The sequence below is a fragment of the Lichenostomus cassidix genome, chromosome 1Aa (assembly GCF_008360975.1).
Source record: "Lichenostomus cassidix isolate B80296 chromosome 1Aa, HeHo_3.0, whole genome shotgun sequence".
Taxonomy (NCBI): domain Eukaryota; kingdom Metazoa; phylum Chordata; class Aves; order Passeriformes; family Meliphagidae; genus Lichenostomus; species Lichenostomus cassidix.
Window position 1 is genome coordinate 45,652,049 of NC_139480.1, and position 13,295 is coordinate 45,665,343.

General features: G+C 35.8%; 1 protein-coding gene across 1 annotated transcript in view; it reads right to left on the reverse strand.

The window, feature by feature from the left end:
• NUP205 (nucleoporin 205) overlaps nt 1–13,295 on the reverse strand; it is a 46,691-nt gene that overhangs the window by 29,291 nt on the left and 4,105 nt on the right. The window contains exons 3-12 of the mRNA XM_085047310.1: nt 12,417–12,588; nt 11,010–11,154; nt 10,483–10,642; nt 9,073–9,301; nt 8,746–8,910; nt 7,806–7,981; nt 4,622–4,738; nt 3,332–3,469; nt 2,071–2,221; nt 1,108–1,313 (exon numbers count right to left, since the gene is read on the reverse strand). Coding sequence (XP_084903436.1) covers nt 1,108–1,313; nt 2,071–2,221; nt 3,332–3,469; nt 4,622–4,738; nt 7,806–7,981; nt 8,746–8,910; nt 9,073–9,301; nt 10,483–10,642; nt 11,010–11,154; nt 12,417–12,588 — 1,659 coding nt within the window. The remainder of the gene's footprint in view (nt 1–1,107; nt 1,314–2,070; nt 2,222–3,331; nt 3,470–4,621; nt 4,739–7,805; nt 7,982–8,745; nt 8,911–9,072; nt 9,302–10,482; nt 10,643–11,009; nt 11,155–12,416; nt 12,589–13,295) is intronic.

Below are 13,295 nucleotides of genomic sequence, written 5' to 3' on the forward strand. Positions count from 1 at the left end.
ATTAGTCTTTAAGTACTTACACTCTAGACAGCTTCATCAACCACAAGCAGACGGATTTTATTAATATTTCTATTACAAACTTTCTATACATTCCTGTCTCTGTATATTTCTATGAACTCACACTGCATTTGGACATTTGCTAGGAGCTTACATAAATTTGTTTTAGTCTATGAACATGATCATTGCTTATGTAAGCTCACTAGAGACTCTGAGATGAACCACTGGACAGGAACAAGCCTCTACCCTCATCAAATGGTAATTTCCTGCATCCTTAGAACAAACTTATCTTCATTCCAGATTATGATTCCATGGTGCCATGAAATATTAGTTTTAGGAGTTCCCTTTTCCAATGCACATCCAATGCTGACATCACAGCTCACACAGGATCACCCATTCTCATAACCACCAAAGATGATTTTTTAAAAACAACATATTTAGTTTCACTGATCTGTTTTGTGTTTGTGTCAGCAAAACCAAGGCTATCTCACTGTATCAAAGAACTTTTAGGCTGCAGAGTCTGGTGGGTACTTAAAAGCAGAATTCTACGCTATTCAGAACTACACAGACAATTCACAATGCAAAATTATGCATTCCAGTTTTACTCTCCAGGAATCCTCCTCCAGTCAATTCATTCAAAACATTTTAAACCCTTGGTTTGGGGACATTTGAAATCATAACCCTGGAGGCAAGTTTCACAGATTCTTTGCCAAAATTCTACCGCTTCCTTTTGAATTCAACTATTACTTTTGCTTTTTCAAACTCATAAATAAAGACAAAGAACTTTCCTACTCCACAGTGATTCACAGTGAATATACCTTACTTCTGAAAGACATCTCCATTACCACCACCAGTGTCAAGGAAGCTAGAAAATCAGCAACCAGGAACACAGGAATAGGCATGATTTCTTTCTGCTTCACCCACGCTGTATGTTTGATCATTACAGTTATTCCTGGTGCTTCCCGTACTTTTGGAGTTCACTAACAAAATGACAACTGCTAGGTAAATTTTACTTACGTTCCCTTTTGATCAAGCAGAACTTCACTGAATGATGATCATTTGCAAGGAAAAAAAGTGTTAATAAAGAAAACCAAACAAAAGGTTACTTACCCAATTGACTATGACAGTGGTCAGCTGTAAAAATGCAATTAATCCATCCTGTTCTTTCTGTGTGATGCCTCGGAGAGGCAGGTGACGATACTGGACACTGTCTGCACTTGGCAAGTCTTTCCTTAGGTGCTCATGATAAAGCATCAAAGAGTGGAAGAAATGCTCCCAGGAGACAGGACTGCCACCTGCTCCTTGGATGTTTTCCGCTAGAAAAATGACAAACAGAAGATAAGATTTTCTTTCTACTCTTTCACAAGGTGAAAAGCAGGGTAGCTAAATTTAAAAGGAAAACTTTCTTATGTAAAGGAACAAGTAAAGTTCAAAGAAAAGTTATTGTTTCTAAAACTAATCATTTAGGTTTGGGGATTTTTCTGTGCTTATTGTTTTTTTAATTGAGACAGAAAGGTGCTAATATGAAAAACCAGTACAAGTAAGTTTTCTGTTTTATGAATTAGAATCTTTGCAGCATTATTTGTATCTTCAAAGTAGGGGTTTTTTTTACAATTTGACCAATGCAAAATGAAGGCAAAACACAGGACTGACCAGCATCTCTTACTTTGACAAAGTGTTATTATAATTCTATCTGAACAAAATGCTTCTGAACAAAGTCAGCCCAGGAAAGGTACATTGTATATTTTGTAAATACAGCTAACTTTAAGACATTACTTATTTTTTATTTTATAATAAGCAACACTGACATTCTGCATTTCTTATGGTGTTAAGACATGGGGTTCTTTTTTTAAAAAAGCATTATTTCACGATGTGAATTGCTTGCTAAGATGCTCAGACATCTAATTACCTTATCTGTCAGGGGTTTTTTACACTTTCAGGCAAAGCCTTCCAATTTCATCTTTGTACTAATAATGAAATGTTAAAACTACGAGGCCACAATTGATCTCAAATGAGTCTTTGCACTTTTTGAAAGAAAAGGAGTTGAGAAAGCTGAAGTGTCACTTCTCTTACCATGACTACTGCCATTGACTTTTAGCAAACTAAAGCAGTAATGAGCACACTGAGGCCCACTAGCCAGTCCCCGCAGCATTTTCAAGTATGGGATGTATATTGTGGAAGGAAGTAGATCTCCCATTTGCCTAACAAACTTTGACAAGACAACCTAGAACAAATAAAGATCAGCGTTTAAAAAAAAACAAAAAAAAAAAGGTAAATCTGAGTATTTTAGGAAAACATTAGGCAGCAAAAGTCAGAAAACAGATTCTAATGTAATCAGGGCGTGGTAAACAGGTGGAATGACAACTCCAATTTAAAAAAAGTTCCTTTGTAGACTGGCCTATTCAGTCAGACATGCTTGAAAGAGGAACTAAACAAAATAACACATGTGACTGCAAAGTATACTAACTCTCCAAGTCTGTATTTCTAGTGACAAAATTTACTTCAGCTCCCAAATGTTCCACAGCAGTAGTACTAGCACATCATCTAACAGTGCAAGTTAAGTGATACCAGGAAAGAATTCACTGTGCTTGTCATATCTGCACAGTAACTCACACCCACAGTGGTTCCTTTCAGGGTCATATTAGGCTGCCTGCAGATTGCACCTGGCCCTAATTTAAGTTGCCAGTATTCTGGGTGGGTCTTGGGATGTGTCTGATTTTTCTCATACTAGTTTTTGCCTAACACTGCACAGTCCTTCAAAAAGCTTTTAGGGCTGACAGCACCCCAGGTATCTAAAGAGTTTTTGGAATGTCTGCCTTATCTGTTTAGATTGTTTCTTCATTTTATGTTCTGTCTCTCATGGACTACAATTTTTGGACTTCAAATAATTGAAATGTTCTTAGGATTTTTTTACCCCTACAATACTATCAACTGCAGATAATAAAGTTGGGGGTTTTTTAATAGTTAAGGAATTTCACTTCTCATTTACATGAAAAAGGCATGCAGAAGACATCAGACAAAAAACACAAGAGAACTAACAGAATTCACACAGCAACTTGAACAAATCAAACCTAAACAACATTTTCACAGAGGTTTGTCAGTACTCCTTGCTAAGTTTATTGACAACCATGAAGGACTGGCAGTAGCTGATTTTAGAGCAAGCACCAACAAGCATGTCATGCAGAGCAGGACACATGCAGATAAGTCACAGAAAAAAAGGTAAGGTCTTCTTAGAGGCTATCTATAATAAGGATACCAAAAAATTTGTTGCCTGGCGGATTTTTGTTTCTTTAGTTTCAAGTTAGCAGTAATGACTCAAGAAAATGTAGACAACCTGGCGCTGAGGGGGTCTCTGGTGAGCTACTCCAAGGTAGGAGCCCATGATGGTGGATGTCTGCAAAGGCTCTGAGGGACACCAGTACTCAAGAGCAAGTTCCAGATTAAAGGGATCTTTCCTGTACAACTCAGCAATCTATCAGAAAAAGAAAGATGTTACAAAATATCAACTACAGGAAGAAATAACAATTACTCCAACAAGACACACTGATTCTAGATTAGCTAAACACATCTGAGAGAGGCAAAGCATCCCACAGCTGATGTTCTAGTTATTAAAACTTTCTGGAAATGACAGCTTCTAAATAACAGTATTGGAACAAGTGACAGACAGAGAAACTCGAAATGCACTTATCTGATTATTATGGCTTAAACCATCGCTAAGAAAACAGCGGCATTTCTCCTTAAATAACCACATGCCTACCTTTATATATTAATTTTACAAGTTAGCACTATCATAATTAGAAATCTTACGTGTTATCTAAACACACAAATTTCTCACAGTAAATTTTTATTTCTAGTTCTTCATTTAAGTTTACTATGTCTCTCTGAGCTGCTTAAGAAAGCATTTCACTACAAAGTTTCCTGCTGATGTCCTATAATCTAAAGAAGTATCTTTGGAAAAGACAAGTAATACAAGTTTTAAAGTTATCAGAAAATATAGAAAAAATCTCAGTTCAATATGCAAATCTGTTTTCCAATATGGATTTTTTTGAAAGTGTAGTCAAGTAACCTTAATAGCTAATGTTTAAACATAATTATTTTTATTTCCATTTTGTTTTGATTTTATTTTATTAAAAATATGATAGAAAAAAATCTTTCTTTTAAATCGACACATTGTCAAAACTCTATGGAAATCAGGGAATTTGTAATTCCACCAGCCACCCCAGTGATGGAGTCACCTTACCAAGCCTACTCTACAGCACATACAAAAGTCTTCCAAAATTCTCATTTCAAATACAACAACACATGAGAATAATTTACACATTTCAATTGTTTATCAGACTAATTGTCAACAGTGGAGTAAAACCTCTAAAACCTTCCTACATGATAAACCATGTAGTATTTACGCACTAAAAAATAATTCCATGACATTAACATCAGAAACCAAGGCAGTTAATTAATTCCTTTATTTGAAAAATTAGAGAGGTGTCTATACTTAAAGAAAAAAAAAATCCCAAAAGGGAAAAATCCAGCACCATAAGGCATCATTCAGATATAGCTTTTCAGATGAAAAATGAAAGTCACAATCGTTATTTGCCACAGTAATTTCCAAGCAAATAGGGCTTACTAAAAGCATTAAATGCTCCAGATCTCTCCGAAGGGATATAGGTGGATCATTTCCCATCTGAATACTCATGTGGATCATGCGAGCATCCTCGTCAGCACGGTTCCTCAGCTGTTTCACCTACAGGATTTATGAAGTGTAAAAAGAAACAGTGGTCTATATTTAGCTGAGAATGAAATAGAACAGAAATAATGGAGTTGTCTATATGGCCTGTGAAAACTTAGACAGCAAATGTACTTGCATGAACATGTCAAGAATATTCCATTTTCTATTTTTTCAATCCTCTCTCCCCAACAAGAGCTCACACTCCAAGTTCTAGTCAATCACTTTCTTACTGCCAAAGCCCTCAGTGCACAGCAAAAGCCCTGAACTTTTATCACAGTTTTTCCTAACTGACTTCACCAGATCCTTTGGTTTAGCTCCAAAAGATTGATCCTTTTCCTCTTTTAATTTAAAAGCTAGACAGCTTAAGTTCAAAGAATGCTAGACCATTATTCACAAGGAGTGAAGAGAAACACCAAACACTATGAAATAATATTTCCTGTATATAAATCTGTGGATTGAACCTTTCTTGCAGCTACTTTGACTTGAAAAGCTCTAAACTGATGCAATTACTTGGGAGCTACTCTGTCTCAACCAGCATTATCATATGGCAATAAAAAAAGAGAAAGGCAAAAAGAATGGCAGTAAGTTTTTTTTGAAAAGTAGAGATTTATCAGCATCCTAAACTTCTTTGCATTGAAACAGCGAATTACTAAACAAAAACCAGATGACATTTAAATTTAAAAAGCTTTTGACATGAGACCCCAAACAGACATGAGATAGAAAGCAAACAGACATGAGATTGAAAGTTAAGTTTCAAGTTTAAGTTTAAGTTTAAGTTAAATATTAAGGAGACATTGAAGAACAAGAAACAGAAGTAAGCAATCAATTCAACACAAAAAAAAAAAAAACATGGTGATGGTCAACACAGACTAGTTCATGGTCTATAATATATCTCAATGTGCAAAACTGAATGAGCAGCAAAAAAATTGTGTCTTATCAAGGAAAAATAGTTAAAAAGTAATAATATAGATTAAAAATGATTAAAACCTAGACATAACTGTGGAAAGGGTCAAAGCAAACTAGCCAAATCAGTATACTAACTGAACAAGGACAAAAGTGAATGTTAGTAAGTTAAACAATGAATTGTTTTTGCTACTAAAGCTAATTATCAAGTTCTGAATGAATGTAATGCAGTCAACCAAAAGATTTACCCAAATCATCACTGGCCAGCAGCATAAATGCTAAAACTATGCAAAAGAATGAACTAAAATGCTGACTTGGAGACTGAAATAAAACTGATAAAAGGTTATACAGATACACAAAGCAAAACAAAGATCCTGCAAAACAGACGCTTTTTACCTAAAATTTGAGATTCAGTAGAAATAGCTGAGGACATAAGTGAACCATACCCTAAGAGAAGTTAAAAAAGCTGCCTTGTAGGGCTATATCCCAATTGCCTACTAACAAAGTCTTTCCTGTGAAACAATTAGTACTGGCCTCTATCAAACTAGAATATAAGTCAATGGTCTGATCCTGGCTTATATCCTGTACTGTAAAATCCTGCTTGCAATGAAAATCTCTCTTCATCTTCAGGCATTAGCTACAACCAATTGTAAATCTGAGCCAAAACAACACCACCAAAACAAACAAACAAAACCACAAAAAAACAAAACAAAAAACCCAGACAAACAAATCAAAACCAATACACACAAAAAAACCACCTGACATGGAAAAGAAATATTCTTCCCAGAGATAAAGCATCCAAGCCAATAATGCAATGAAGATAAGATATACCAACAAATCAAGCAACAGCCTTGGGATTTTCAGGCAGTTCTGTGGCTACAGAAGAGAGGGTCACATCTGTTATAAATCTAATTTAGCAGAAACTTCAGTCAGGGTCAGTTTCCAGCCACTTCCAGTCAAAAATCTACCTTATATATGTTTAATAAAAACTTGTATAATTATAGGGAGTCACTTCTTTTGCAAAGCAACACCATTCAATGAAGAACTGCCTCAAAAAACAGTTCCCAATTCCAAACTTGTGTGCACCTGATTGTTTAAGGGAATTCCATAAAATACACCTCACATATTCCCCATATATTCAAAAGATTTCTAAGGGCTACTGTGTCTGTATTACAGAAATCACCACTGTGTGCATCCTCCATAGGATGTCCAAAGCCTGTTACAAACATGGTTAGTGTTGGATGCAGGTAGCCATGGCAGCAGTATAGCTGTAATTTATCAGTATCAACCTGGTGGAACTGACATTGTATTTGTTCTGTGGATATTCTGTGGTTTAAAAATACAGTTTGAGAAACAACATGCAACACCAATAGATCATAAATAAATTAGGATTAAACCTCAAAACTGTCTACGTTTTACACGTTCATATATGCCCTGAAAGATTCAAAAGGCTCAAATACTGTTTTTCCTGCCAATGTTGTTCACGTTCTGTGATGTCACAATGAACAAAATCTGGTTTTAAATTATCCTTTTTGCTCATTGAAGAAAGTAACTGGCAACTCCAAATATAGCTCAACACAATGAAAGTCACAAAATAAAGCCTCCATCAATTGAATAAAAGCATTTTTACAGAATTTTGATCTTCCATGTCTAATTACGAGATGTTGTACAAATGAAACTGTAAGAATTTTTTTAAACTCTTTTGCAGCATTTCTCTTAAACGAAAAACAGTTGCTTATCTTCCCAACAACTGATACTACTGAGAAAGCAGAATCCCTCCCCAAAAATATGGAAAAGACCATTAGTAAAAGAATAAACTAAAAATGAGAAACAAAAAAAATTTAGTATCAAAAAAAAAAATTCAAAATCAATACCCACATGCATAGCCATTAACTTCAGCAATCATTTAAATTTTAATAATGTAAAAAAAACCACCACTAGCACCATAAAAGCTTGTTTTGCAAATCTCACCACACTGAAGTGCTTTAAAAACCACATTCCACTTCAGTGTGGAAAACAAACCCCAAACATTATGGCTTCTATAAAGTGAACAAGTTTTCTGAACTGCAGACCTCAAGCTGAGAGTCATGTCTGAATCTCTATGCTACCTTGTTCAAATATTAGAAATATAAAAGAGATGCCCATATTTCTCAATAACTGCTATTCACAAACAACTTACCTTCATTGGCATGAGTGCAAGGAAGTCTGTGACAAGGTTATGGATTTTGCGAATGTAAAATTCCTCCTGGTAGAAATTTTCAGAAGCCACAACAGATTCAGTCAGGAAGAGGAAAACATAATCAGCAATTGCTAGCTCTGCCATGGCCTCATCTGCCTCAGTGAATTCTGCAAGAGCTGGGAAACAAAATTCACAAGAGGGGAAGAAGTAAATAACAATGATCTGTTACCAAACAAATATATTTCAGGATACACAGCAGACAAGCAAATCTACATGATTCTATCAACTGTATTTTTTCTACCATACAGGAGAACAGTAGACTGAAAAAAAGACAAATTAATTGCAGATGATGACCTCAACTCTCTGCTTTAATAAATGTTACAGTGCATATCCCTTTACCCAAAAAAATGTAAGGCAGTCAACCAAGAATCACAAAACAACCTTAATTAAACATTAATTACAATAGTCGCATTTTCTTTAACAGATACCTTGGAGTAGACTAAATTTTGACCTATTAGAAAGCTGGAAAGCTTGTGAAGTGCAGAGAAGAAAAAAATTAAATACAGAATCATCCTCTCAAGAAACTGAAGTGCAACATTTACAGATGTAAAAAAACATAATCAGGAATCTATTCTTAATTTAACTGTTCAAATAATACAAAAGCTGAGAACAAAATCTTTGACTTTTCCAGTACATTAAAAATGTCTTTCACTTCAACAGGCAATATTACCGTCTAATAACTAATTTCTTCTATTCTATTCAGAGCAATTCAACTCTCAACAACCAAACTCACATATGAGAAGGCTTTAAAGAAGTTTTAATAGTAATTTTATCATACAGATCAATAATAAATCTTCAGAAAGGAAATAGATCCTTTGACTTACACCACTTGCAAGCTCTGAACACTAATGTGCAGCAACTGAGCTTTAGGGTAATTTACCTGTCACTTCGGAGAATTGGGATATTCCTCGTAACGTCAGCGCCCAGGCTAATCTAACAGTAGCTTGCAGACCTGGTAATTTCCAGGGCTGAGACTCCTGAAGCCGAGTGTGGATGGTTGCTATGTACTGTCTTTCTGCTAGCAGAGGGAGCCGGTGCATCAAGTCTTCAACAGCAAAAACAAACACAAAACCAATGCCCAGTAAACAAATGGGACAAAACCCATGCAAAATCCTACCAAAATCTGTTACTGAACAATAATAAAATTGCTTAAACAACAATTTATCCATCTGTACAATGTAACCTCTGGGAATGCTGCCAGCATTACCTTCACGATCCTCTGCACCTTGTTCCAGAAAGCTTACATCAAAGCAGTAAAGGAGAGCCATGAGAAGAGACAAGTTCACGCTGTCCAACGAGCCATCAGCTTCCACTGTTACCTTCTCCAGGTAACTTATGAGGATTAGAGTGTCATCCTTACTCAGAGGTGACTGACAGGTCCAGACAAAGAGACTTTCAGCCAAGGACTGCCGGCATTCTTTAATGAGATCAGAAACCTTTAAAAGATAAACCAAACAAAAACCCAAAGTGAACATACACATTCTGTTAATATGTTCAATTTGTCCTTCTCAGTCAATCATGATGACTGGCTTAAATTAAAAATCACTCCAAAGACAGCAGCTACAGAAAATGTTGGGTTTATTTGCTAAACAACAAAAGGACACTTTGGTTGTCAATTGCTTTCATATTCCCATGTATTCCATGAGAGGTTTGAGTAGAAAATAGGGAATATGACTACACCCAAACCAGCATCCCTGTCGAGGTCAGCAGACATCAATCTACATAGAATTTACATAGCAGTAAATGTATCACACAGAAGTAACACTTCCTGCCTCTAACTACACAAATGCACTGGCACCCCAGATACAGCCAATCTTCTCCGTACCTCAAAAGACTAATCTTAAGGTAATTTAAAGTAATTTAAGGTAAATGAGAAGGATATTCTTTCCATAGTTTCTAGATTCATAGCAAAATTATAAGACTAGTTCTTTATTTGGGGGAAAATAAATTTATTTATTATTACATAGAAAGATTTAAGACAGATTACTCATTAGAAAGAAATTAAAATATTAAAATAATAATGTTTTAAAACCTTCCTGCTAGAAAAGATACACTGCAGTTAACCACAGTGCAAATTAAGTTCAAGAATTACAAAAATGAGAATGCATTTTCAAGCAATTTTCACTTGACTATTAAAAATGCTTCTGTTCATGTGAACACAATTGGATTATTAAGAGAATTATTTGCCTTACTCCACATGGTTTCAATCTGTTTTAATAACTTGTGAATTAGTTCACTTTTCTTATGCCAATGGTGCTGATAATGGTAGTGCTGAAAGCAGATAATTTAAAATACAGGCTTCAGAATTAAAAAAAAAAACCCCAAGGAATTTACACATATTAGGCTTACATTTTTACTATTCTTCACTAAAAATACAGTATGCCCTAGCATCGGGGAGCAACAGCAAAATGGAAATGCAGGAAACAATGTAGAAATGGAAATGCAGGAAGCAATGTGGATCCCACACAGATATTGCACAAGGTGTGAAGCAGTAATTGTGAACTCTCAGACAGTAGCAGACTTTGTGCAAAGCTAAAGAACTCTTTGCAGTCATAACTCTAATGTGTTCTAATGTGCTCAGTAACATAGAACAATATTCACACTTGGTGAATTTTACCTCTTTGCGATGTTTCTCACTGCCCAATCCTCGCTCTCTCTGGAGTTTATCAAATTCATTATTCAAATCAATGTGAGACACAAGTGTAAGGATCTTCTGAGTCAAGCCCTGCTCCATTAGGTCATCTGTAAAGCGTGTTGTCATGGAAATTAACTCTTGACTATAATGGAAAGAATATAAATTTAACAATTAATCATACTTTCCCAGTCACAAAGAATCCTAAAATAATGAATCCCATCAAATGTATTTGATGACAAGAAAAATGTACAAATAAACTATATACAGAGAGCAATTACATGTGCATTGCTAATCAGTAAGTAGAAGAACTGGAAGTAAAATAGATATCCTTATAATCCAATAAAAATAATTGCAAAAAATGATTATGCTTAAAAAACAAACATGAAAGCAGCTGCATCAGATTACGAGAAACAAGCACATTTGAGACCATACATATTCCCTTTAGTCTAATTAGCCCTAAAAGCATTCAAACCAAAAAACTCTGATCAGCTCATTGCCCTGATACACACCTGAGTTCCAATGTCCACGTCTTGCCTTGGCGTGACTGGATGAGGGTTCGTAGTGAATTGGCAATGCATCTTTTTCCATCCCAGTACAACAGAACTGCAACTAGACCTCTTGTAAGGCCAGGAAAATGAGGCTGCTGGTGTTCTCCTAGTGAATGAAAATGCACAGAATCGTCTAAGAAAGCTGAACATAGACACCTTCATAACAGCTCTCTATCTTGGTATTTCTAATTGAAATACAAATATCCCATTCAAAGTAACTGTGGTTATTCATTATCACTTTGATTTGTTCCAGACACTTAAAGAAATCCCAGATATTTTGGGTGCTATTGGTAAAATTAATATTCAACCATTAAAACATCCAATTTTTAAGTGCAAGTCCATTAATATCCTAGTCCAAATGGTATTTGTCATTAATATGTATCAGTCACATAGCAATGTATAACTACTATGCAATTTGAAGAATCAGTATCTATTTGTTTTAGGTTACATGGAAGGTGTAACCAAAAGTATGCACTCTTAATACCATCTTCACAAGCTGTTAAAAACAGGTGCAACAGTGGTCTTCAGCATGACTCAGTCCTGATAACACCATCTGGAGGCTATCTCTGCTAATGGGCCATCAAGGTCTCCGGGAATGACTCACAGAATCACATTATCACATTGTTGGATGCCCTGCCCAGGAGGGAGGAACTGAACATTCCTATCTGTATATAAGCTGAGACTTTGGAACACTGGACTACTTCTTCCACTGGGTTCCCAGAGGAGAAGAGCTAGAGAGACACCACTGGACCTCCAGAGACAGACCAGACCTTTCTGCAGGATCATCATTTCAACATCACTCCAACGGGACTGCAGCCACCACCCTGACTAACAGGGTGGCAGATTGTATTCTGACTTTGTCAGTTTAAATTTTTGTTTCTGTATTATTGCCTTGTTATAAATATGAGTAAAGAACTGTTATTCCTCTTCCCATATCTTTTGCCTGAAAACCCCTTGATTTCAAAGTTAGAATAATTTTGAGGGATGAGGGGTCCTATTCTCTATTCTAAGGGATGTTCCTGCCTTCCCTGGCAGACACCTGTCTTTCAAACTAAAACACTATTACACTGCTTTATGGAAAAATTCTCAATCATGTTTTAATTATGTTTAAATTCAATGACAGAGAAAGCAAACAGTAAAACCTCCACAGAATATTCCCCCTTTTGCAATAGCTAAGTGTACAAACATGAGGGTTCAGAACACACTATCATATGACATTACAGTGAGAATAGATTTCTTTTTAAGAACATTGTGTGTTAGGAAGCTAAGGCCTTCACTGAGTCATGCATTCACATTAAACATACACTTAAATAAGAAGGCCCTATTTAAGCTGTATTTCTCCAGCTCTTAAATATTTTCCCTTCTCACCAGCTAGAAGGAGCTCAACAGCTGCCAACTCTCCAATATCAAAGAGGTCACTGAGGATAAAGGCTTCTCTGATGAGCTGCTCTGGCAAAAGCCTAGTTCCCTGCTGACCCTGGATTGCAACTCCTTCTGTGCTTGCCTTCTGAATTTTCTCATGCTGCTGAACATTTTTTGGCTGCAAGAGAAACAAGCATCGGAAGTTATTCAAAATGTCAAGATCAAATTCTGAATAAAGCTTTACACATTAATCCTTCCTCACAAATTCAGTTCTGTCAGGTTAGGTTGTCATCATAAAAACAAAGGCAGTGTTTTAAACAGAGAGAGTAAAGGCATCCTAAAAATGCTTCATGCTTGGACAGCAGTGGTCTCTTTGTGGGAATGTATGAAAAATTATCTTATACAGTTGGTGCTGACATTCAGTTTACTCAAAATAGAGATTCTCAACAGGAATTGGTATCAACTCAATGAAAGACATCTGGGTTGTTGATCAGAACTGCAGTGTTACTCCCAACTATTTTCTACATCATTCTTTTTCCATTAAACTGAGATGCTAAAATATACTGATGAAACTCTATGGCTGACTGTTAAATTGTCTGACCTATCACTTAAAAAAGCAATCTACTATTGGAGAAGTAACACCATTGAAAGAAGACATATTTCTAGTTACTACCTTATGATCCACCAGGCAAGAAACAGGGAGTTTTTTCACATTATCTGGCATTGCTAACAAGACATCGTGTATTTTCTAAGTTCATGTGTTCACCTGTTTTGTGTGTTCATTAATCTGACTGAAACACAAGCACAACCAGACAAAAGAGCTTTGTGCTTTATTTCAGACACAGAAGAGTAACAAAAAAAAAAAAAGACTATGTGACTCATGGA